The sequence below is a fragment of the Orycteropus afer genome, unplaced genomic scaffold (genome assembly GCF_000298275.1).
Source record: "Orycteropus afer afer isolate SDZICR_OR568_19922 unplaced genomic scaffold, OryAfe1.0 scaffold00396, whole genome shotgun sequence".
NCBI lineage: Eukaryota > Metazoa > Chordata > Mammalia > Tubulidentata > Orycteropodidae > Orycteropus > Orycteropus afer.
In genome coordinates, this window is record NW_006921983.1 from 2,899,790 (window position 1) to 2,926,963 (window position 27,174).

Below are 27,174 nucleotides of genomic sequence, written 5' to 3' on the forward strand. Positions count from 1 at the left end.
TCAAGTAGATACACTTGATATGTGTACCACTGTATAGAAAGTGAATTTGCTCTGTAAATCTTCACCCAAATCACAATTAAAAAAAAAAAAAAAAAAGTGAGTAGGTTTAAAACACAACTTACACTGACATGGCCTTATTAACATTAACAAAGAACCCCCTATTCCCAAGTGGGATCACATCCACAGATATGTTGTTGTTGTTATGTGCTTTCGAGTCGGACCCAACTCATAATGACCCCTCCTTGGGTTTCAGAGGCAGTATCACTAGGGAAGTAGATTGCCCAACCTTCCTTCTGAGGAGTGGCTGATGGGTTAGAATTCCAACACATATGTTGGGGGGGAGAGGGGGGGGGAACAACACACAATTCAATCCATAACACCATCCTAAATCTCATCTCAGTTAATCAATAAATGATTGCTGCATGAATCAGGATGCAAATTCCATTCCAAATTCCTCACTCCAGGTCAATGGTTCTTAGTTAACAGAATAATCAGAATCACTTGTAGAGCTTTTAGTAAAGCATAGTATCAAAGACTGTGATGCAGTGAATCTTTTTGGTGGGGCTCTTTCATTAGATAAGTGTTTACTGAGTGCTTGCTATGTACCACGATTGTTCTAGGCACTTTAAAACAACCAAATATTCTTGCCCTTGTAGGGTTTACAATGGAGTGGGGAGAGATAGATGATAAACAATAAAAATATAAAATATGGCAGTCAGCATAGGCCTCATAGAAAAGCTGAGATGAGGTGAAGGGATGAAATGGGTAAGAAAATTAACCAAGTGGATATCTGACAAAAAGCATTCTAGGCAGAGAAAATGGATCGAAAACTCTAAAGTGGAAGGAAGCACGCTGACCTTTCAAGGGAAAAATAAGATGCAGTTTTTTTGTGGCTATTGTTCAATAAATGAGAAAGTGAGGAAAGTAGGAGAAATGACAAACAGGTGGAGGTCATGGTAAGGACTTTGGTTTTTACTCTAAGTGAGATGAGCAGCTCCTACAGAGGTATGAACAAAGGACTGACACAGGTTGACTCTATTTTAAAGGATCATGCCATAGAAAAAATGGACTATAGGCAAGAATGGGCAAAAGGAGACTTCTTTGAAGCCACTGAAGTAACAAATGACGGCTCAGACCAGGGTAGTGAAGATGGTAAGATAAGTGGCTAAATTCTGAAGACAGAAAACCAAACCAAACCCACTGCTGTCAAGGTGAATTCTCACTTACAGGATTTGAGAGAAAAAAAGTCAGGGATGACCTGTGGCTTCTAGCCTAAGAACTGGAAGGGTGGAGCTGACTCAACTAAAATGGAGAAGGCTGAAGTTAGAGCCAGTTTGAAAGAGAAACAGGATTCAATTTTGGATATTTTGATTTTGACATATCTACTAAGCAGGAACAGGAGCTCAGGTAGCATAGTGCCTAAGGCACTTGACTGCTAACCAGAAGGCTGGCGGTTCAAATCCACCAGCCACTCCTCGGAAGGAAGGTTGGGCAATCTACTTCCATAGTGATACTGCCTTGGCAACCCAAGGAGGGGTCCCTATGAGTTGGGTCCGACTCGGCAGCACATAACAACAACTAAGCAGGAATAGATAGCCTATCAGGCAGCTTACAGTTTCTGTCTGTCTCATTAGTAATGATGCTCCCTTTGACTGCTGGTAAAAGAGATGTTTGCCAGGACTCTCCACTCTAAAGTCACACTTTCCTCTTTAATGAATGATTATCTTATTGGAAGGTAAGTTTGGAAATAGGAAAACATATCTTCTTCTTTGCCAAACTTCTAATTTATTCACTTACAAATTTATGTTGGTTAAGTTGATTAAGCTCAATTACAGGCATTATTTATTTTGATGCCTAAATTGTCCCTAATTTGGCTTCTGGGTCCTTTTGATATGTCCCCATCATTCTCTGAGCAATCCCTTGCATTCTGGCAAAGAGGTACAAGATGACCCTGGAACATTACCAATCCAGCTCTGGAATCAGCCATTTCTCCAAGAAGTCCTGGTTCCTTTTAGTGGAAAGCTTTATTTTGATTCAAAGTATAAAATATATGGTTTATTTCTTTCTTAGTGATGGCACACCGAACTCCCACTACTAAAGCCATTTTTCAAATGGCATTTTCAAATGGCATGGGTAGTATTAAAAGGAGGGTTAAGTAGAGATAAAACTAAGAGAAGGAAAGGTTTTTCTACACTAGTGAGTTAAATAATAGTTTTCTCCTAGAATGCAAGCTATCCCTAAGAATAGTTTTTTATATCAATTTTTATATAAAAATTTATTTTTTTATATAAAAATTGAATTTTTATATCAATTATTTTAAACTAAATCAAATACCTAAGAGTAGCTTTCAGAAAATACAATTTTTGGTTGGGAAAAGCACGGGGCAAAGATACAAATAGAAGACAGCATGATGCACTGTAGTAGCAGAAAAGAAAGCAAAGGCTAAGAAGGAGGTAAGGAAGAGCAAGGGAAAACTTCGCAAACGTACTTTGGTTACTTGGGATAAATTAGTTGTGAAGAATCCTCTCTCAAGTGGCCAGAATAGTGTTAGTGACCACCTAAACTTAAGAATATGTCTAAACTCCTTCAGAAGATTGGGGATTTCAATATTTTTCATCCTTGTTAAGTACAATCTCTCATTCAATTTCTGCCTATTCCATGTTCCCCACCCCATGCATATCCCTCCACTGAAAAGAAGCAAGCAAGGAAAGAGGGTAATGAGACAAGAAAGGTAACATTTATTTAATACTTAACATGCACCATGCACCCTACTCTAAATATAGATATAGATATATATGGGTACGTAAAAGATTATCTTTTCATACACAGATAGATAGATATAGATATATGAAAGGAAGACTCATTTTCGCCTGATGTAAAACAGAGACATTACCTACTCCATAATACTGCTGTATACCACAGAGTAGATAATATCTCTATTTTATATGTGGAGAAAATGAAACTTTTTCAATCTCTTCTTGATTCAAGCAAATAAATCCTAAGTTTAGAATTTGAACCCAGATCTGCCTAACTCTTCAATTCTCACTTATTCTATCACAAAATAAAAAAAAAAAAAAAGGAAGTGAAAGACAAAAATGTAAATAGTCTGAGAAAAAGATGAGAGGGGTCAGAATAAGCCAGATTCCATTTCTTGGGTGCCCTTCCTTCCTCTTTCTAACTGTATTACAACAGCATACCAATATACCTTCAGAAAGAGGATCTCCATACACATCACCACACCCTAATTAGAAAACCCAAACCCCTCCCACATGATGTACTAGGTGCTCTTCTAAAGTAGGTACAGGAAGTGGAGCCTGCTCCTGAGCAATCACCAACACTGAAACAACACAAGGCCATATTTTCATAAAATATAATTTTTAGTGTAAAACCTAAGATGATTTGTTCTTTTGTTCATAAATTATTAATTTATATATGTATTTAAGAAGCATGACCACTAAAAGTGGTGCACAGATTACATGCAGAGAGGGCACATATCTTACATGTACCTGGAAGATTTCACTTAGAGAGAAATAATACCACACCAAACCCACTGCCATCGAGTCAATTCCAACTTACAGCAACACTATAGGACACAGTAGAACTGCCCCAAAAGGTTTCCAAGCCTGTAGATCTTTATGGAAGCAAACTGTCTCATCTTTCTCCCTCAGAGCAGCTGGCAGGTTTGAATCACCAACCTTTTGATTAGCAACCCAATGGTTTAACCACTGCACCACCAGAGCTCCTTACTGTTGTTGTTGTTGTTATTTGCCATAGAGTTGGCTCCAACTCATAGCGACCCCTCCTTGGGTTTCCAAGGCAGTCTCACTACGGAAGTAGGATTGCCCAACCTTCCTTCCGAGGAGTGGCTGGTGGGTTTGAACCGCCAGCCTTCTGGTTAGCAGTCAAGTGCCTTAGGCACTATGCTACCAGAGCTCCTTATTATGTATTCTTAATTCACTCTGTGATTCGGTATAGCTTTCTAAATTATTCTGTTTTACAGGAACAGTAATTGAGATAGAGAAAATTGATGATTCATTTACAAATTTTCACAACTGGTAGCATAGTGCCTAAGGCACTTGACTGCTAACCAGAAGGCTGGCGGTTCAAACCCACCAGCCACTCCTCAGAAGGAAGATTGGGCAATCAACTTCCATAGTAATACTGCCTCGGCAACCCAAGGAAGGGTCGCTATGAGTCGGGTCCGACTCAACAGCACATAACAACAACAAATGGTACTAGGAATAAAATCAAGACCCCTAATCTTATAAATTTAAAGATCTAGTTTTGAGCCTAAGTTTTAAATCCACAGAGCAGGACTTTCCAGTATGAAGTTACAGTTGTCTTTGTTTCTTACCTAACTTCCACAAGGCATTCAAAATAATACAAATTATAAAACCTAATAAAGCAAGGTCCATCGGTATTCATTTTTAAGTTATAAATCAAATTAAGCCCTATTTGAGTCATCTACTATTGGAAAGTTTTTTTTTTAATTGAGGTGAAATTCACGTAACATAAAATTAACTACTTTAAACAATTCAGTGGCATTTAGTACATTGAAAATGTTGTGCAACTATCACCTCTACCTAGTTCCAAAATATTTTCATCACTCCAAAAAAAAATGCTACACCCATTAAGCAATTATTCCTCAGTCCCTCCTCCCCCAAGCCCCTACTAACCACCAATCTGCTTTCTGTCTCTATGGATTTACTTATTTTGGAGATTTTACATAAATGGAATCATACAGTATATGACCTTCTGTGTACAGCTTGTTTCACTTACCATAAGGTTTTCAAGGTTCACTCATGTTATAGCATGTATCAAGACTTCAATCTTTTTCATTACTGAATAATATTCCATTGCATGTGAAAGGATTTTTGTGTGTGTATATGTGTGTACCAGTATGTATATATAGTCTCTTTGTCTTCCTTTCCCTCCTCCTCTTTCCTTACTTCCTCTTCTCCATCCACCCTCCAGCTCCCAAAGAGTTCAGGAAAAAAAGCTCTTTGTATTATACTTCTAAATTTTGTCATTATTTCAAAAATTTTTAAAGTGTCAAACATTAAAATTCCAGGAATAAAGGTACCATCCTATGTAGGTATATCTGTGTGATTTCAAATTTTAATCAAGTAAAATTTGAACAAAAAGGAATTCACTGTTTCCATCCAGTTTAATACCTCAAAAAAATTAAAGGATATTTCTACCACACACTATATAAATGTATATAAGCAGAAAGAGCTATAAGGAACTTAAAAGGACAACCTGGGCCCATTTCCCTGTTCATAGCAGGTAAATACTCAATTAACCAGAATAGATGTCTGGTCCCTCTTTTAAGACATCCTAATCTTACGCAGAAGTCTGTACAAATAGCCAAGAATTTCTTTCTATGGCCCAGTAAGTTTCCCATACTTCAGCCCATTTCTTCATTAAATATTCTGAAGACAAAACCTGTCCGCTTCTTAAGTAAGTTAATTTTAACAAGGGATAATAAATTCACAATTTTTCATTCATTTTTGTTTATATATGCTTTCTAAGAACAGGTGTAATAAGATAAAGGTGTTGTAATATTTAGGTGAGTTTTTTCCATATTTCTGCCCCAAAGCTAGAATAACATTGAGAAATTTTTTACTTTAAAGTTAGACACAGAGTAAGTGAACTTTAAAATACATACGAAATCCTGTTGACTATGGCATCTTCATCTTCTTGTTCATCTGCAAAAATATTTAAGGTATTAGAAAATGTTTCATTAATTATTAAATAATATAAAGACAAATATAAATTTAAAGGAGCAATTATTTTATAGAAACAATTTACAAAAAAGCACTATGTTAATTTCAGCAAAGATTCAAATATAAGTACAATTAAAGGAGATAGTATAGTATATGGTTAAAAAATGGAATGTTCTGATTAATCAAAAATCCTGATTAACAAAATACCACATATAGATTAAAATTTTCCAAATATTTAATCCTCAAGAAATTTAGTCCTCAAGAAAATAAAATCTTGGTAGAAATGTAGGATCACTATTAAGTCTGTTGTTATACAATGTAAGTAAAATTACTAATTAGTAAAATTTTCTGATTGATAAAACAGCCAACAAAAAATTTTACTATAAAATTAAAATTCAGAATCTTAGAACTTATCAAACTTTCCATAGTTAGAGGTTACCATTAGTAATAACAAAGATTTTTTTTTTGGACTATTTATTATTTTACAACTTGGATACCATTTTTCAATAATTCATAGTTACAGTTATATAAGTTATAGTTTTTAAGGTAAGTTTTATACATATATATTTTTTTTAAGTGGCAGATGGTGATTGCTTGCTTTCATCTCCCTCTCTTTATGTCTGTTAGTCAACTTTTGTCTTCCCACATAAACTTACCAGCCAAAAGAGATTATGACCCAATTACAAGAATATTGCAAAAACAATCTTGGCCCTTCCTTCTCTTCATATACCTAACTGTGGTTGTCCTCAAAGGCTCTGTCGTAAAGGCTCTGAAATTTTCCCTTTACCCCAATTTTCTGAGAGTTCAACTGCTAAGTGTCACTGGCATGTATTTAGGTCTATTCTCTCAGTACAGTTTCCATCCTTATTTATTTAAAAAAATCACTGCCATGGAGTCAGATCCAACTCACAGTGACCTCTCCTTGGGTTTCCAAGGCAGCATCATTATGGAAGTAGATTGCCCAGTTTTCCTTCCAAGGAGTGGTTGGTGGGTTTGAACTGCCAGTCTTCTGGTTAGCAGTCAAATGCCTGAGGCATTACGTCACCAGAGCTCCTTTATCCTTACTTATCCTTATTTATAGTGTGTCTAAAATATTTTTACCACAAAAAAAGTAATCATAATTAAGTTTTGTTACATAATTGTTGCCCGCACCCAATCAATAACCAAATCTTAGGTATATTGTAATATTCCCACATCCATCTAATTCTATTCTCAATAAACTATCAGTTGGGTCCAGGGTCCTCATCACTAACCCCTGGCTTACTCTCAAAATCATTTACTAAATCTCCAATTTTCCAGCTCATCAGACTTAATTTTCCCTAATACAACATATTTATATCAATGCACTCATCATGTCATTCTTTCTCTCCCTCTCCCCCTTCATACACACACATATCCTCTTTCTGTGTCTGTCTGTATCATTCACACAAACATACACACACACACACACTCACACCAATTCGAAACCTAACCCAACCAAATCCACTGCCACTGAGTTGATTCATAGTGACCCTATAGGACACAAAATTGCCTCATAGGGCTTTGAAGGCTGTAAGTCTTAATGAAAGCAGACTGCCATATCTTTCCTCTACTGAGCAGTTGGTAAGCTCAAACCTCTCAACTTCTAGTTAGCAGCCAAGGGCTTTAACCACTGTGCCACCAGACCTCTCTTAGAAAACTAAAGTGGTTCATAATTACATAATACAACAAATTCAAATACCTCAGTCTAGTGTGGTATAGTGCATAAGGCATTTGACTGCTAACCAGAAGGCTGGAGGTTCAAACCCACCAGCCACTCCTCAGAAGTAAAACTGGACAATCTACTTCCTTAGAGATACTGCCTTGGAAACCCAAGGACAGGTCACTATGAGTTGGAGTCGACTCAACGGCAGTGAGTTTCTTTTGTGTTTTGTTTTGTTTTGTTTTCTTTAGTGTGTTGCCCATCAGCCAACCTTGTTTCACACATCTTCGAAGCACAAACTCTATGGTTTCCTAATAGCAATCTTTGCAACAAGCTCACCCTTACCTCTATTCCTTTGGTCAAATTATACCACGTTTGAAATGTTCTACTTCTCCTGACCCTTTTTTACTCACCTCCTTAATCATGCCATTCTTCTGGATTCAATTTAGGTCTCACCTTTTCATTAAATTCTCTTCAATAACATTAATTTTCTCCCTTTCTGAATGCCTGCCTATAGGATCTATCTAACAGTTTCATTCTGATATTTTGCACTAGATTTTATATTGTCCTGGACTAACAGTTAGATAAAGGCATTTCATTTAAGAGCTTTATATACACCTCAGAGGGGAAAAAAAGATAATATTAAAACGAGAAAAGTTTTAAAAAATGCAATCGATGTGTTAGTTAATCAAAGCTGATGCCATTGTTACAGAGCTATAAGGCCTAGGGAAAGCATTTGGAATTGGGATAAAATTAAACTTACTTTTTCATATCACAAAAAAATTAGCATAATCGCTCCCTCCCTATTATGAGAGGAAATGACTATGTACTGTTCTTATAATCTATGAAACCTGATGCCAAAATATCTTTTAAAATAGCTATGATATTGTCTTGGATCTGTAGGTCTTCAAAACTCTGTATAATTCCAGGAATATTTCACAGTAGTCAAAGAGTCACAGTAATAGTCTTAAAGTAATGCACTAGAAAAAGCAGTATTTTCTTGGTTCTCTCAAAAATCTGACAAGTTTATGATAATATCAAAGCATCCTTAACATAGGGAATCCTTAAGTATTCATATAGCATCTACTACTAGCCCAGGATCACAGGTGGAAAATCCTATGTATCAGTAGCTGAGATGTAACAGAAAATGGTCAGGCAATTGTTTACTGATCAAGAAATCTGTGAATTAGCATAAGCTCATTTAAAAAACAAACAAAACTAATAAGATCTAGTGGTTCCTCTAGCTAGCAAGATGTATGTTGTTGTTGCTGTTATTTGCCGTCAAGTCGGCCCCGACTCATAGCGACCCCTCCTTGGGTTTCTGAAGCAGTATCACTATGGAACTAGATTGCCCCATCTTCCTTCCAAGGAGTGGCTGGTGGGTTTGAACCATCAGCCTTCTGGTTAGCAGTCAAGTGCTTTAGGCACTATGCTACCAGAGCTCCTATAGAGATATATGTTATTGTTGTTGTTGTTATGTGCCATCGACTCATAGCGACCCCTCCTTGGGTTTCCGAGGCAGTATCACTATGGAAGTAGATTGCCCCATACATAGATATATATAAATAATTTAAGGATAATATATGATTGCATACTACATGGTATTGTGCAGACTAAATTCTACATACCCTTAAAGAAAGAAAAGATAATCTAGTAGTCAAGGAAGTGACCTTGGAGACTGTGAAGGAGATGGGTAAATAGAATGTTCAGAGTCAGAACTAGTCACAAGGATCCAAATATTCTCATAAATTCTGGAATTTCCCAGATACTAAATAATCCAGGACTATTCTTGGTTGAACATAAGAATTGTGATAAACAAGGGCTCTGGTCTAAGAGGATTACTCTAAGAGTAGTCAAATTCCCTAGAGGTTATTTTTAGTGTTCTAAGCATCAAGCAACTGCTCATTTCAATCACCAGTATATTTAATATACTACCACATTGAAGTGTCCAATATACCCCATATACCACGGCCTAGACCACTTGGAGGAACTCTGGTAGCATAGTGCCTAAGGCAACTGACTGCTAACCAGAAGGCTGGCGGTTCAAACCCACCAGCCACTCCTCGGAAGGAAGGTTGGGCAATCTACTTCCGTAGTGATACTGCCTTGGAAACCCAAGGAGGGGTCACTATGAGTTGGGTCTGACTCCACGGCACACAACAACAACAATAACATACCACTTGGCATTATAATAAAAGTTTTAAATAAAATGTTTCTACTTGCCTGATTTTCTCTTGTATCTTGTGATGATGAAGTAGGAAACAATGAAGAGAACAGCAAAAAGAAGAAAACATATCTGAAACAAAACAAAAATTTTAATAGATCATTTATATTTTTGCATACCAACTTTTTCTTAGGTCAATAGAGTGATTAAAAAAAAGAATAAAGTGACAGGTACCAAGATACATCTTTTGTATTTATAGGAAAAAAGAATTTAAACTATTAACAAGTAAAACTTTTAGATATATAGAAATATAAAGCCTTGATAAAACCTTGATTTATGTGAACTAAGGTGCCTGTCCAGCAGGGGAAAAATAAAAGTCCCCAGTGGAGTTTTTTAAAATATGACCAAGTGTTTTAAAAAATCATCTGAAATTGTAAAGAAGAAGGCTATCATGAATAATTATGAAAAATAAGGTCAAAAGAAGGTGCAGATACAGCTTAAAGCATCGATACATTTACAGAGATCAATGAAAGGCAGATTCTATTATATAAAAATTTAACATGCAAAAGGCATCACAAATAAGCGTGGGGAGAAGAGACTTATTCAATAAATATACCATGTATCAAAGTAAACAGCAACTGAGCAAGAAGCTTCCTTTTTAATTCTTAATTAATATTAAATTCCACTTAATTCTAGATATCTGAGGGAGAATGTTGTTGTTATTGTCGTTGTTGTTAGGTGCCCTTGAGTCGCGCCAACTCATAGCAACCCTATGCACAACAGAACAAAACACTGCCCAGCTCTGTACCATCCTAACAATCCTTTCTATACTTGAGCCCACTGTTGTAGCCAATGTGTCAATCAATCTCATTGAGTTTTCCCCTTTTTCACTGACCATTCACCTACTATCAAGAACGATATCCTTCTCCAGAAAATGATCCCTTCTGACAACATGGCCAAAGTAGGTGAGACAAAGTCTGGCCATTCTCACTTCCAAGGAACATTCTGGCTGCACTTCTTCCAGGACAGATTTGTTACTTCTTCTGGCAGTCCACAGTATTTTCAGTACTCTCCACCAACACCACAACTCAAAAGCATCAACTTTTCTTCAGTCTTCCTTATTCACTGTCTAGCTTTCATATGCATATGAGGAGACTGAAAATACTATGGCTTTGGTTGTTGTTGTTGTTATGTGCCGTCAAGTCAGACCCAACTCATAGCGACCCCTCTTTGGGTTTCCGAGGAAGTATCACTACGGAAGTAGATTGCCCCCTCTTCCGAGGAGTGGCTGGTGGGTTTGAACCGCCAGCCTTCTGGTTAGCAGTCAAGTGCCTTAGGCACTACGCTACCAGAGCTCCCATGGCTTTGGTTAGGTGCACCTTAGTCTTCAAAGAGACATCTTTGTTCTTCAACACTTCCAAGAGATCTTTTGCAGCGGATTTGCTGCAATATGACATCTGATTTCTTCACTGCTGCTTCCATGGGTGTTGACTGTGGAACCAAGTAATATGAAATCTTTGACAACTTCAATCTTTTCTCCATTTAACATGATGCTGCTTATTGGTCCACTTGTGAGGATTTTCGTTTTCTTTATGTTGAGGTGTAATCCATACTGCAGATGTAGTCTTTAATCTTCATCAATAAGTGCTTCAAATCATCTTCACTTTCAGCAAGCAAGGTTGCATCATTTGCATATCACCAGTTGTTAACAAGTCTTCCTCCAATCCTGATGCTGCATTCTTCTTCACATAGTCCAGCTTCTCAGATTATTTGCTCAGCACATAGATTAAATAAGTATGGTGAAAGGATACAACCCTGAAACACACACTTCCCGATTTTAAACTATACACTATCTCCTTGTTTTGTTCAAATGACAGTCCCCTGGTATTATGCACAAGTTCCTCATGAGCACAATTAAGTGTTCTGGAATTCCCATTCTTCTCAGCGTGATCTATAATTTGTTATGATCCAGCCAGTTCATTTTTGCACAGTCAATAAAACACAAGTAAAAATCTTTCTGGTATTCTTTGCTTTCAGCCAAGATCCATCTACATCAGCAATGATATCCCTCGTTTCATGTCCTCTTCTGAATCCAGCTTGCCATTTCTGGAAGTTCCACGTCAATAGACTGTTGCAACAGTTTTTGAATTATCTTAACCAAAATATTACTTACATGTGATATTGATGATGATATTGTTCAATAATTTCCACATTCTGTGGGATCACCTTTCTTTGGAATGGGTACAAATATGGATTTCTTACAGTCAGTTGGTGAGGTAGCGGTCCTACAAATTACTTGGCATAGACAAGTAAGTGCCTCCAGCACAGCATCTATTTGTTGAAACATCCAAATGGGTACTCTGTCAATTCCTGGAGCCTTGTTTTTCACCAATTCCTTCAGTGCAGCTTCATCTTCTGCCTCAATACCACTGGCTCTTGATCCTATGGCACCACCTGAAATAGCTGGGCATTGACCTTTTTTTTTTTTTTTGCAGTGACTCTGTATTCCTTCCATCTTCTTTTGAAGCTTCTTGGATCATTCGAAATTTTGCTCATAGAATCCTTCAATATTGCAACTCAAGACTTTAATTTTTCTTCAGTTCTTTCAGCTTGAGAAATGCCAAGAGTGTTCTTCCCTTTTGGTTTGCCAGATCTTTGCACATTCCATTATAACACTTTACTTCATCTTCTCGAACTGCTCTTTGAAATCTTTTGTTCAGCTCTTTTATTCATTACTTCCATTTGCTTTTTAGCTACTCTCTGTTTAACAGCAAGTTTCAGAGTCTCTTCTGACATCCATTTTGGTCTTTTCTTCCTTTCCTGTCTTTTTAATGACATTTTGCTTTGTTCATTTATGATGTTCTTGAAGTCATCTCACAATTTGTCTGGTTTTCAATCACTGGTGTTCATTCACTCTGTTCTTCAGATAGTCTCTAAATTCAGGTGGGACATAAACAAAATCATATTTTTGCTCTCATGGACTTGTTTTAATTTTCTTCAGCTTCAACTTGAACTTGCATAAGACCAATTGAAGGTCTATTCCACAGTCAGCTCCTGGACTTATTTTGGCTGAATATATTGAGCTTCTCCATCACCTCCTTCCACAGATGTAGTTCATCTGATTCCTGTATATTCCATCCGGCAAGGTCCTTGTGCATAGCCACTATTTATGCTGTTGAAAAAAGGTATTTGCAATGAATAAGTCATCGGTCTTACAAAGTTCTATCAAGCAATGTCTGGTGTCATTTCTATCGTCAAGGCCGTAATTTTCCATCTACCAGTGATTGTTCTTTGTTTCTAACTTTCACATTCCAATCACAAGTAATAATCAGTATATCTCGATTGCATGTTTGGTCAATTTCAGACTGCTGAAGTTGGTGAAAATCTTCCATTTCCTCATCTTTGGCTTTAGTGGTTGGTGCATAAATTTGAATAGTAATATTAACTGGTCTTCCTTGTAGGCATATGGATATTATCCTATTACTGACAGCATTGTATTTCAGGGTAGATAGTGAAACATTCTTTGTGATGATAAATGAGAGACTATTCTTCAATTTGTCATTCCTGGCATAGAAGACCATATGATTATCTGATTCAAAATGGCCAAAACCAGTCCATTTCAGCTCACTAATGCCTAGGATATGATCTTATCATATCCTAGGAGTGCAAATGAAATGCACCCCATTTCATTTTTTGACAGCCTCCAATTTTCCTACATTCATACTTAAGATATTCCATGTTCTAATTATTAATGGATGTTTGTAGCTGTTTCTTCCCATTTTGAATCATGCCCCATCAGCAAATGGAAGTCCCAAAAGTTTTACTCCATCCGTGTCATTAAGGTTGACTCTACTTAGAGGAGGCAGCTCTTCCCCAGTTGTATTTTGACCTGAGGGGCTCATCTTCCAGCACTATATCAATGTTTCAGGACTATTCGTAATGTTTTCCGAAAATAGTGTTTCCCTGCTATTCATAAAGTTTTCACTGACCAATTCTTTGACAAGTGAATGGCCCCTTCTTTCTTTCTAGTCTATCTTAGTCTGGAAGTTCTACTGAAACCTGTCCACCATAGTTGACCCTGCTGGTATTTGAAATACCTGTGGCATAGCCTCTAGCCTCACAGCAACATACAAGCCACCACAGTACAACAAACTGACAGATAAGTGGTGGCCTTGTGAGTGATGACAGACTGGCACGCACGCATGCATGCATGCATGCATAAATAGATAGATAGATAGATAGATAAATTAATAGAACATGGGTCAAGGAACAAGAGATATCGTTACAAATTAAGGTTACAAATAAAGGTTTACCAGTGTTACAAATAAAGGTTTACCAGACCTGGTGAGCTTATTTAAAGAAAAAAAAAAAAAAACTGATGACTCTAAAATGAATCCATTGCAGTGATGATAAAGTTTAGGGAGCATCCTTATGTGTGACTTTCTGAAGAAGAGCTGTTTGACATATGAATGGAAGAATGGATTATGGACCTAGGTTATAGTCATGCCACATACAATGATGTCATCTAGGAGATGACAAACTTAGAGAACAGAGGAAGACTGTGAGCTATGTGTCAAGTTTTCCCAGTAAGCATGGAAAAATGATGAGACAAAAATGATATGACCATAAGGAGAGCAAAGATTCTAAAGCATTAGAGAATGGCTGCTGCTGGAAGCCTAAGGCTCTGTTAGGAACACTGGAGACCCCAGGAAATGTTACCACTACCATCACCTCCCAAAATCCTTTGGCGTGTGGGATCAAAAAGGAAAATCAGATTTTGTTGAAAGTGTAAATGGAGGTAATCTTATAAGAAGCAATGAGGATAAGGGAGAAATTGTTTAAATGAAATGAAAGTCTGAGTTGGGCTAGGAAAAAAAATGGTAACTGAGCAGAAACAGTGAATTATGAGGCTAATGACCAAGGGAATTAATATTTATGACAGAGGCTGAGGCTGATTGGAATTCATTCATTCAACAATTATTTATTGTGGGCTTACTACATACTAGGTACACTATACTAGGAGTCTCTGCATGGTGCAAATGGTTAAATGCCTTGCTACTAACCGAAAGGTAGGGAGTTTTAATCAACCCAGAGGAGCCTCAAAAGAAAAGCCTGTGATCTACTTCTGAAAGATCAGAGCCACTAAAAACCCTATGGAGCACAAATCCACTTTGAAAAATGGGATTGCTGTGAGTCGGAATTGACTTGATGGCAACTGGCTTTTGGTTTATTCTAAGAACTAAGGATATAGCAGCGAACTACAAAGTGTCTACCCTCTTATAGCTCACATACCAGTGGATGAAACAGACAACAAATAATTAATATACAGCATGTCAGAGCATGATTAGGGCACAGTTAGGGGAAGACAGAGTGTCAGTGGAGGTGAGAATGAAGGTCTCACTAATAATGTGACATTTAAGAAAGAGTTTGGGGAGGGAGGACTGGCAAGACATGCAAATATCAGGGGAAGGAATAATCCAGGTTGAGAGAACAGTAAGTGCCAAGGGTCTGAGGCAGGAATGAGTCTGGAGAGTTCAAACAAGGAGGAAAGAAAAGAAGTATGAGATGAAATTGGAGAGTAATGGGTTCTCAGAAAACACATGACCTTAACACTGTAAAGTATTGGTTACTGCGCATGGTGAAGTGTTGGTTTTTACCCTGAGTGAGATGGAATCCACTGAAAAATTTTGAGCAGAGGAGTGTGACAGGATCTGACAGATTCCAAAAAGTTCACTCTATTTGCTATGTGTAAAATAAATCAGAAACGGGAAAGGACAAAAGCAAGGAGACAAGTTAAGAAGTTACCGCAATAAGCCAAAAGAGAGATAACCTATATCTGTAGAGTGGAGGTGTTAAGAAGTGATCGAGTTCTAGATGTTTTGAAAGCAGACCTGGCAGAATTTGCAAGGATATACAAGGATCTCAATCTGAGAAAGTGGAAAGATGGAGTTGTCATTTTCTGAGTTAGGAAAGATTATGAGAGTAATTTGGGGGGAGAAATAAGAAAGTACAGATTGAGTCTGCTATACTTAAAATATATATTATTTATTCAGGTGGAGAAGTTGGATAAGTAGTTGGATATAAAAATCTGCAGTTTAGTGAAAAAGGCCAGGTTAGAAATGTCTAAAAAAGAAAAAAGTTGGAATCATCAACAGATAGATGGTATTCAAAAGCTATAAGACTAGATGAGGTTACCAACCTAGGCAGTGAGTGTAGCCAGAGAACAGAAGTCTGAGAACTGAGCGCCAGGGCTCTCAAATATTTAGGGCTCTCAACTTGATGAGAAGGAATCAGCAAAGTCTGACTGAGAAGCAGCAGCTAGCAAGGTAGGAGGCAAATAGATAAGGGGGTGTCTTGAAAGCCAAGTGAAGAAAGTTTATCTAGGAAAGGGGAATGATAAACAGTGTCAAATGCTGCTGACGGTCAAGTAAGATGAGGACTGAGAATTAACAGCTGGATTTAGCAACATGGAGATCACTGTTGACCTTGACAAGAGTTGGTTTTCTTGTTCTGGTTTTTTCCCGGAATAGTAGAGGCAAAACTCTAATTGAAGTGGATAAAGAGAGGGCAAAAGATAAAAACAAAAATGTTAAGTAGACATTTTTTTTTTTTCCTTTTCTCTCTTTTTTTTAATTGTGATTTGGGTGAAAATTTACAGAGCAAACTCACTTTCCATACAGCAGTTTACATACACTTTGTCTCATGACATTGACCACAATTCACCACAATGCAACAGCTCCCCTCCCACTTCCTCCCAACAGTCACCTCTTCCCTGTGTCCATCCCTCCATGCACCCCTGCCCCCTGAGCTGTCTCCCTGTGCATAAACAGCCCTTCTTTCTCCCATGATGTTCTCTCCACGGAGTGTAGCTGCCTCAGGTAATTGTTCAACTCCTATGCCTGTCTTTTGCTTGGTAAGTAGACAATTCTTTCCAAGAGTGTTAATATAAAGGGAGCAAAGGAAATGTGAAAGAAAATGTTTAGTCAAGAGAGTGCTTTTTAAGATGAAAAATGTTTCAGTTGGTTGTATAAATAATCCAGTAGAGAGAAAAATTATTGATACAAAATAGAACTGATAAGCAATGAGCTCAAATTGAGGCGCTAGCCTTAAAAAAAGTTTATGTACAGTAAAAAGGAAGTAGAGGAGGAGCATGGGTAGAGAAAGACCAGGAGAAAACAGAGTATTGGAGTTCAACTGCACATTTGTTCTTGTTGATATGTGCCGCTGAGTCATATCCAACTCCTAGCAACCTTATGTACAACAGAACAAAACACTGCCCAGTCCTGTGCCAGACTCACTATCCCTACTATACATGAGCCCAATGCTGCAGCCACAGTGTCTATCCATGTCATTGAGGGCCTTCCTCTCTTTCGTTGACTCTCCATTTTACCAAGCATGACATCCTTCTCCAGGGAATGGTCCCTTCTGACAACATGACCAAAGTAAGTGAGATGAAGCCTGGCCACTCTCGCTTCCCAGGAGTGTCCCGGCTGCACTTCTTCCAGGATAGATCTGTTAGTCCTTTGAGCAGTCCTTTCAGCATATTTCAACACCACCACAACTCAAAAGCATCAACACTTCTTCAATCTTCCTTATTCATTGTCCAACTCTCACATGCATGCATATGAGGCATTTGAAAATACCATAGCTTGGGTTAGGTGCATCCTAGTTTTCAAGGAGATATCTTTGCTTTTCAGCACTTGAAAGAGGTCTTTTGCAGCAAATTTGCCCAATGCAATATGTCTTTTGATGTCCTGACTGCTGCTTCCATTAGTGTCGATTGCAGAACCAAGCAATATGACAATTGACAATTGACAGTCTTTGACAATTTCAATCTTTTCTCCATCTATTTTGATGCTGCTTATTGATCCAGTTGTGAAGATTTTTGTTTTATGTGGAGGTATAATCCATACTGTAGACTGTAGTCTTTAATTTTCATCAGTAAGTGCTCTAAGTCATCCTCACTTTCAGCAAGCAAAGTTGTGTTGTCTTCATATCACAGGTTGTTAATAAGCCTTCCTCCAATCCTGATGTCATGATCTTCATACAGTCCAGTTTCTCAGATTATTTGCTCAGCATACAAGTTATGTAGGTATGGTGAAAGGATACAACCCTGACACACTCCCTTCCTGATTTTAAACCATGCAGTGTCCCCATGTTGTGTTCAAACAACAGCCTCCTTGTCTATGTACAGGTTCCTCATGAGTACAATTAAGTGTTCTGGAATTTCCAGTCTTCTAAAAGTTATCCATAATTTGTTATGACCCACACAATCGAATGTCTTTGCATAGTAAACAAAAGTAAACATCTTTCTGGTGTTCTTCCCTTGCAGCCAAGATCCATCTGACATGAGCAATGATAGCTCTCATTCCATGTCCTCTTCTGAATCCAGCTTGCACTTCTGGAAGTTCTCTGTCAATATACTGCTGCAACCATTTTTTGAATTATCTTCAGTAAGATTTTACTTGCATGTGATATCAATGATATTGTTCGATAATTTTCACATTCTGTGGGATCACCTTTCTTTAAAATGGATACTAATATAGATCTCTTCCAGTCAGTTGGCAGGTAGCTGTCTTCCAAATCTCTTGGCATAGCTGAGTGAGTGTCTCCAACAGGGCATCCGTTTGTTGAAACATCTCAATGGGTATTGCGTCAAATCCCAGAGCCTTGTCTTTCTTCAAATTCCTGCAGTGCAGCTTTGACTTCTTCTTTCAATACCACTGGTTCTTGATCATATGCCACCTCCTGAAATGGATGATCATCTACCAATTCTTTTAGTATAGTGACTCGGGAGCTCTGGTAGCGTAGTGGCTAAGGCACCTGACTGCTAAAGAGAAGGCTGGCGGTTCAAACCCACCAGCCACTCCTCGGAAGGAAGATGGGGCAATCTACTTCCGTAGTGATACTGCCTCAGAAACCCAAGCAGGGGTTGCTATGAGTCAGGTATGACTTGACGGCACATAACAACAACAACACATAGTGACTCTGTATTCCATCCATCTTCTTTTGATGTTTCCTGCATCATTCAACATATTGCCCACAGAATCTTTCAATATCGCAATTCGAGGCTTAAATTTTTCCTCAGTTCTTTCAGCTTGAGAACTGCCAAGCATGTTCTTCCCTTTTGGTTTTCTAACTCCGACTCTTGGCACATTTCATTACAATAATTGACTTTGTCTTCTCGAGCTGCTCTTAGAAATCTTCTGTTCAGCTCTTTTATCCTGTCAATTCTCCCATTTGCTATAGCTACCCTCTGTTCTAGGGCAAATTTCAGAGTATCTTTTGACATCCACTTTGGTCTTTTCTTCCTTTCCTGTCTTTTTAACGACCGTTTGCTTTCTTCATGGATGATGTTCTTGATGTCATCCCACAATTCTTCTGGTTTTCGGTCATTGGTGTTCAATGCAACAAATCTATTCTTTAGATGGTCTCTAAATTCAGGACTGATAAAATCAAGGTCATATTTTGGCTCTTGTGGAGTTGTTTTAAATGTCTTCCATTTCAACTTGAACTTGCATATGAGCCGTTGATGGTCTGTTCCACAATCAACTCCTGGCGTGGTTTTGGCTAAAGATATTGAGCTTTTCCATTGCCTCTTGCCATAGATGTAGTCACTCTGATTCCTGTGTATTTCTTCTGGCCAAGTGTATAGCCGCAGTTTGTGTTGTTGGAAAAAAGGTATCTGCAATAAGTAAGTCATTGGTCTTGCAAAATTCTATCATGTGATCTCCAGCATCATTTCTATCACCAACACCATATTTCCCAACTACCAGTGATTGTTCTTTGTTTCCAATTTTTGCATTCCAGTCAACAGTGATAATTAACACATTTTGATTGCATGTTCGGTCAATTTCACATTGCAGAAGTTTGTAAAAATCTTCAATTTCCTCATGTTTGGTTTTGGTGGTTGGTTTGTAAATTTAAATAATAGTAATATTAACTAGTCTTCCTCATGGGCATATGAATATTATCCTGTCACTGACAGCATTGTATTTCAGGATAGATCTTGAAAGGTTCTTTGTGATGATGAATGCCACACCATTCCTCTTCAATTCGTCATTCCCAGCATAATAGATCATATGGTTGTTTGATTCAAAATGGCCAAAACAGTCCCTTTCAGCTCACTAATGCCTAGGATATCGAACTTTATGCATTCCATTTCATATTTGACAACTTCCAATTTTCCTAGATTCATACTTCACACATTCCATGTTCCAATTATGAATGGATATTTGCAGCTGTTTCTTCTTGAGTTGTGACACATCAGCAAAAGGAGATCCTGAAAGCTTTACTCCATCTACACCATCAAGGTCGGCTCTATTCTGAGCAGGCAGCTCTTTCCTAGTCATATTGTGAGTGCCTTCCAACCTAAAGGGTTCATCCTCTGGCACTATGTTTCAGGGCTATTTCTCAGTAATACATCAGGCAGTGTTTCACCACTCTTCATATTCATATCCATTGGCCAATTCTTTGAGAAGTGGATGGCCTCTTCCTTCTTCCAAGTCTGTCTTAGGCTGGAAGCTCCACTGAAACCTGTCCACCATGGCTCATTCTGCTGACACTTGAAACACTGGTAGCACAGCCTCCAGCCTCACAATAACACATAAGCCACCACAGGACAACACACTGACAGATGAGTTCATCTCTGTTAGCTGTTCCAAACTGCTCCACTCCTGCTTCCTAGCCTTTCCTACCAGTTCTGGCCCTCCAAAAGCTGCCGGCCGCTACCTCCCAGCTGTTCCTACCAGTTTTGGCCCTCCAAAAAGCTGTCTGCCTCTCAGTTGCAGGTAGGTAAGAAAATATGTAGTGGAAGCATAAAGACATTCTCTTATGATAGCTTCTATTTTCTCAGTGAAATAGAAGCAAGTTCATCAAATGAGAGTTACACATGTAAAGTAAGATGAGAGAAGATGTATAAACCATATAGGAGAGTGGAAGAATAAATTCAGTACAGAAAAATAATAGAAATAAGAGGCAAGATGAGATTAACGACCTTCAAAGTTCTAGCCAAACCCAAATTGAAAATGTAAGCAGTGCTCGAGGTCTGGTAATGCTGTTTCTTAGAAGCTAAGGCAGTTGAAGGTAGAGTCTCCAGAAAATAGCAAAGAATTGATGATTCTAATACACATTCTATTCTCTCTCCTCCCCTTTATGGTCAAGCTCTTCAAAATAATAGCCTATATTCTCAAACTTTCACTTTTTCAACACTCATTCTTTCATTCTCCAACCACTAATCTGACTGCCACACCCATCAGCTCTGGAATTGGTCAAAAATTACCTAACTGACAAATTACTTTTCATGATTTTACTTTGACCTCTAAGCAGCAATTAATAGAGTCGATTTCCCTTGGCTCCTGTGTAAGCAATCTTTCTCCTTTGCTGATTTTTCTCATAGTCTCCTTCACTAGCTTCTCTTTTCCTGCCAGTCTTTAAACATTATTCTCTGGGATTAGCTGGATGAACCCCCAACCTCCACCCTATACTCATTCCACAAGCTCTTCATAGGTAAACATGTCTGCCCTGGTCCTGTGGTTTTAACAGTCAATTCATGGTTCTCATGCTGAAGTGAGGATCTCTTTCCATCCTTTTTTGCACCTTCCTGTGCCAAAACGTTGTGGGAGAAAGATGAGGGAGTCTGTTTCCATAAAGATTTACAGCCCTGGAAACCCTATGGGGCAGTTCTATTTTGGGCTACAGGGTCGTTCTGAGTTATAATCAACTCCATGGCAGAGGATTTGGTATTTTTGGTACCAGGGAAGTCAGAAAACTAAAATTACATTTCTCACACTCACTTGTAGCTAGAGTTCTGAATGCAAATTTGATTAATTAATGAGAAATATTCATACAAGGTTCGAAAGGGAAGTTCAGACTAAGCCACCTTCTACTTTTAAATTAAAAAGGTAATAAGCCCTAGAAAGCAATGAAAAAGAGACCATTTTGTACCAAAATTTTAGTGTCAAAGCTGAAACTTTACTCAAAGAAAAATATACAGTCTTAAATGGTAGTACCCTTACTATTAAAAAGAAAAGATTAAAAAGAAAAGAACTTGTATTTAAAGATAATTTCCTGCGAAAATAAAGAAAGAATAATATTCATCAACACCAAGTAGGATAAAAGTAAAAAAACTAAAAGCTGAAATTAATAAAAGAGAAAAAATTAATTAGGAAAAATAGATAAATCAAAAAAAAAAAAAAAAAAGCTGGTTCACTAAAAAAAAATAAAATGTTCTAGACAACTCGCTCAGGACATAAAGCATAACTTAGACAAATGAAAATATATTCCACATTCCTGGATGGAAAGATGAAATTTCATGAAAATGTTATTTTTCCCATAGTTAATACATAGTCTTAATGCAATTTCAGAGTTTTACTTGGAATTGAATAAAAATGATCTTAAGTCCATATGAAAGAATAAATGTCTCAATTTTTGCCTCAATGCAAAATAGTGCCTGAAACTAGCCTAGAAAATTGTAAAAAAAAGACAGATGATATACTTTAGCAGAGAGGTACTACAGCTATATAATAATTAAAAATGCATATTGAAAGTACATATTGTTACAAGAATTGACAAAAATACCAAAGGAATAAAATAGAATCAGAAATGCATCCTAGATATACTTAGGAAAAATTTTTTTTAATTGTGATTTGGGTGCAAACTTACAGAGCAGAATTTGTTTTACATTCAACAGTTCATGTACATTTGGTTTCACTCCCCAATTACTATCCCCAATCCTAACCCACACTCTGCCTCTCCCTTACCTGTGACACCCCCATCCCTGTGACCTTCTTAGTTATGCACTCCTGTCTGTTCAGCTTTCCTTCCATGTAAATGTTGTACCTCTGGTGTTTCATGGCCAATTGCTCCAAGGGGTTTACCTCCATAGAGCAGGTGGATGCAGCACCCTGGGTTGAGTGTTCTGCTTTTAAGTTTTTCTGCTGTTGGGCTGAGAGCCAGTCCTTGGGTGTGAGTCCTATCCCAGGCCCAAAGTATATCCCTGGGCCATAGTTTGGGGGTCCACCAGACTCCATCTGACCAGTAATGCTGGTCATTATTGTGTTTTTGGATTTTGTTTCACATTTTTCCTCCCACTCTATCCAGGATCTCATTCTGATCCCTTACCGAGTGGTTGGCATTGGTAGCCAGACACCATTCTAGCTCTTCTAGTCTCAAGGTCTATCATGTTCTAGGGTTGATTGTTTCCAAATGCCCTTGGTTTTCTTCACTCTTCTTTGCATCAGACAAGATGAAACCATTATTAGCTGCATCTTAGATGGCTGCTCAAAAGCTTTTAAAACCCCAGTCGCTACTCATCAAAGTAGGTTATGGAACAAGATTTTTATGTATTATATTGTGCCAATTGAGCCTGGTGTCCTCCAATACTATGGTCCTGAGTAGGCAGATCCGGTGGTTCTCTCTCAAGGTGTTAGGCTGCCTCTGAGAGATTACTCCAAATCTGTCTTCTGTTGCTACTGTAATGATTGTGGCTATTTTGTATCACTAGTATCTGTGCAAGATTATCCTCAGCTGAATCAATCATTGGTCTAGAGTATATTCCTATTCACCAACCGCCCATCTGATCCTCTCAGTTGTCTATGCATTAATCTGTAGCCTGTTTTTTTATGTGAGTGGTAATGCAGTATTGTGCATATACTGGTATTAGCCTCTGTCATCTGTATCTTATGTGCACAATTCAGTGTCCTCCCTTTCCTCAATGTTATCAAGCTGGTCACAGACTCTTTCCATACCATCCCTCCCCTTACCCAGCTCAGCATGTGGCCCCCAACTAGTCCGAAATCCACTTCCCTCCCTTCCATCCCCGGTAACCTACAAAGTGAGTTCCCTTCCCTAAGCAAAACCTTCCTTGCCTTTTTGCAGTAATGGGCTCATACAATATTTGTCCTTCTGCAATTGACTTATTTCACTCAGCATAGTGTCCTCCAGATTCACCCACGTTGTGAGATGATTCACGTATTCTTCATTGCTCTTTAACGTAGCATAGTATTCCATTGTGTGAATGTATCCTAGTTTGGTTATCCATTTATCTGTTGATGGGCATTTAGGTTGTTTCCATGTCTTTGCTATAGTGAACTGTGCTGCAATGAACATGCGTGTGCGTATATCTGTTCGTGTCCTGTCTCTCACCTTTTTAGGATATATTCATAGTAATGGAATTACTGGTTCAAATGGTATTTCTATTTTCAGTTTTTTAAGGAAGTATTATACCATTTTCCACAATGGCTGTACCATCGTACAGTCCCACCAGCAGTGTATGAGAGTTCCAATCTCTTCACAACCTCGCTAGCATTTGTTATTTTCTATCTTGTTGACCACTGCTATTATTGCTGTGGTGAGATGATATCTCATCATTGTTTTGATTTGCATCTCTCTAATGGCTAACGATCATGAGCAATTCCTCATGTGTTTGTTGGCTGCCTGCATATCATCTTTAGTGAGGTGTCTGTTCATGTCCCTTGCCCATTTTTGAATTGGATTGTCTTTTTGGTGTTGAGTAGTTCAAGTTTTCTATAGATTTTGGAGATAAGCCCATTATCACATACATCATAGGCAAATATTTTCTCCCAATCTGTAGGTTCTCTTTTTACCCTGTTGGAGAAGTCTTTCGATGGGTATAAGAATTAATTTTTAAAAGGTCCTGGTCATCTAGCTTCTCTTCCACCTCCTGTGCATTCTGGGTTATGCTTGATAGTCTATTTATGCCATAAATTAGGACCCCTAGATTTGCCCCTATTTTATCTTTGATGAGCTTTACAGTTTTGGGGTTTGCATTTAAGTCTTTGATCCAACTTGAGTTTGTTTTTGTGTATGGGGTGAGGTATGGGTCTTGTTTCATTTTTCTGCAGGTAATTATCCAATTTTGCCAGCACCATTTGTTAAAGAGGCTATCTCTTCCCAATTTAATGGGTTTTGGTCCTTTGTCAAAATCAGCTGTCCACAGATGGATGGGTCTATTTCTGGGTTTTCAATTCTGTTCCATTGGTCAATCTGTCTATCACTGTAGCAATACCATGCTGTTTTAACTACTGTGGCTGTATAGTAGGTTTTGAGATCTGGGAGTATGAGACCTCCCACTTTGTTTTTCTTCTTCAGTAGTGCTTTGCTTCATATGGAAAGGGTTCTTTCCTTTCCATATGAAGTTAGTAATTGGCTTTTCCATATCTTTAAAAATGTTGATGGTATCTGGATAGGGACTGCATTAAATGTGTAGATTGCTTTGGGTAGTATTGACATTTTCACAACATTCAGACTTTCTATCCATGGACAAGGCAGGTTTTTCCATTTATGTAGATCCTTTGTAGTTTCTTGTAGTAGTGCTTCATAGCTTTCTTTGTATAGGTCTTTTGTGTCTCTGGTAAGATTTATTCCTAGATATTTTATCTTTTTGGTAGCTATTATAAATGGTATTGTTTCCCTTAATTATTTTTCAGAGGCCTCTTTTTTGATGTAGAGGGATCCAACTGATTTTTGTATGTTGAACTTACATCCTGCCACTTGGCTGAACCACTCTATTAGTTCCAGTAGATTTATTGCTCAGTCTCTTGGGTTTTCTATGTATAGGTTCATGTCATCTGCAAATAGCGACAGCTTTACTTCCTCATTGCCAATTTGGATGCCTTTTATTTCTCTTTCTTGCCTTATTGCCCTGACTAGGACTTCCATTACAATGTTAAATAGAAGTGGTGATAGAGGGCATCCTTGTCTGGTTCCTATTCACAAGGGGAATGCTTTGAGTTTTTCTCTGTTAACAATAATGTTAGCTACTGGCTTTGCATATATGCCCTTTATTATGTTGAAGAATTTGCATTCTGTCCCTATTTTGCTGAGAGTTCTGAACAGGAACAGGTGTTGGATTTTATCAAATGCCTTTTCTGAGTCGATTGATATGATTATATGGTTCTTTTATTTTGCTTTGTTTATGTGGTGGAGTACACTGATTGTTTTTCTGATGTTAAACCATCCTTGCATACCAGGTATGAATCCCACTTGGTCAGGGATGTATTATTTTCTTGATATGTTGTTGGATTGTGTTGCCTAGGATTTTGTTGAAGATTTTTGTCTATATTCATGAGGAATACTGGTCTGTAGTTTTCCTTTTTAGTGGTATCTTTCCCTGGTTTTGGTATCAGTGTTATGCTTGCTTCATAAAATGAATATGGAAGTATTCCATCATTTTCTATGTTCTGAAAAAGCTTGTGTAGTATAGGTGTCAACTCTTCCCTGTACGTTTGGTAAAATTCTCCAGTGAAGCTATCAGGGCCAGGACTTTTTCTTATTGAAAGTTTTTTTTTATGACCTGTTCAATTTCTTCCTTTATTACAGGTCTGTTGAAGTATTCTATCTCTGACTGGGATAGTTTAGGTAGGTCTTGTGTTTATAGAAACTTGTCCATCAGTTCTAGTTGCTAGTGCCACTCTGACAGGAATATACCACAAATGGGAAGGCCTTAACAGATGGGTGGCTCCAGTCCTCTAGTTCCTGAGTAGTGACCTCGCCCATTTGGCCTAGTAGGCTCCACTCCTCTCCCTCTTGGGCATGGTAGCCCTATCCCCTCACTCTTGGGCAGTGGCTATAACTCCATCCCACTGGCTCATATAAACGAGCAGCCCCACACACCAGAACCAAGTTGGTGAAGGTCTGGCTCTTTGAAACCTAAGAAGCTATGGTGGTTCCACCCCCAGAGGCCATGGTCATACCTTTTGAGGCTAAGGCAGCTCTGCTTCCCATTTCCTCGGTCTCTCTGCTTCTGCCAATTAATGCCAAAGGCAACCCACTCCCCCAGAAATCTTCCTGCCCCAAAAGCACTCAGCTTTCTTGCTCCATGGGATGGCCAACCTGCTACTCCATTTCATGCCAGTCTCTTCTATCAATTAATGCCCGAAGGCAACCCACTCCTCCAGGAAGCCACCTAACCAATAAGACCTGGCTTTCTCCTCTGTGGGCTGGTAAGCCTGTTGCTGTTTAATGCCAGTTTCTGGGCTCTGCTACTGCTGTCTCTCATGCTGCTCTCTCATGCTGGTCTCTCTGCCGGTATCTCTCTGCCAGTCTCTTGGCTCTGCTGCTGCTGCCGTCTCTCATGCCACATGCTGAGGTCTTTCTGCTGGTGTCTCAGTTCAAGGACACACTCCACTCCTGTTTCCTCATTTTAGATATCTGTCAGAGTAGCACTCCACTCTCTCAGTACCATATTCTGTTTTGGTTACCTCTGTGCCACTCTGACAGGAAATATACCACATATGAGATGGCCTTAAAAAACAGGAGTTTTATTCTCTTACAGTCTGAAGGCTTTAAGTCCAAGTTCAAAGTGCCAGGCTCTAGGGGCTGGGTAAACACCCCTCAACCTTGAGCTTCAGTTCTGCCTTGTGCTCTCAGCCCACTGAAGCTGAAGGCATTTCTTCACTCAGACAGCTTGCTGGCTGCTGAGGCTGACAAACCCAAGGTTGACAAGTAAAAAGGCACAGTCCCAATGTTACCAAACCACACAGCAGGCCATTAATTTAAGTCCATTGTAAGTCCCAAGGTCAGCAGAGCATGACAGGCTGCTGAACAATGACATGGCTACATGCAGGGTCCAAGCGTGCCAT

At 38.5% G+C, this 27,174-nt stretch overlaps 1 protein-coding gene across 1 annotated transcript in view; it reads right to left on the minus strand.

The window, feature by feature from the left end:
• The window catches only part of LMBR1 (limb development membrane protein 1), a 318,251-nt gene that overhangs the window by 220,724 nt on the left and 70,353 nt on the right, over nt 1-27,174 (minus strand). Inside the window, exons 2-3 of the mRNA XM_007953475.2 lie at nt 9,631-9,703; nt 5,669-5,708 (exon numbers count right to left, since the gene is read on the minus strand). Of these exons, the coding sequence (XP_007951666.1) occupies nt 5,669-5,708; nt 9,631-9,703 (113 nt within the window). The remainder of the gene's footprint in view (nt 1-5,668; nt 5,709-9,630; nt 9,704-27,174) is intronic.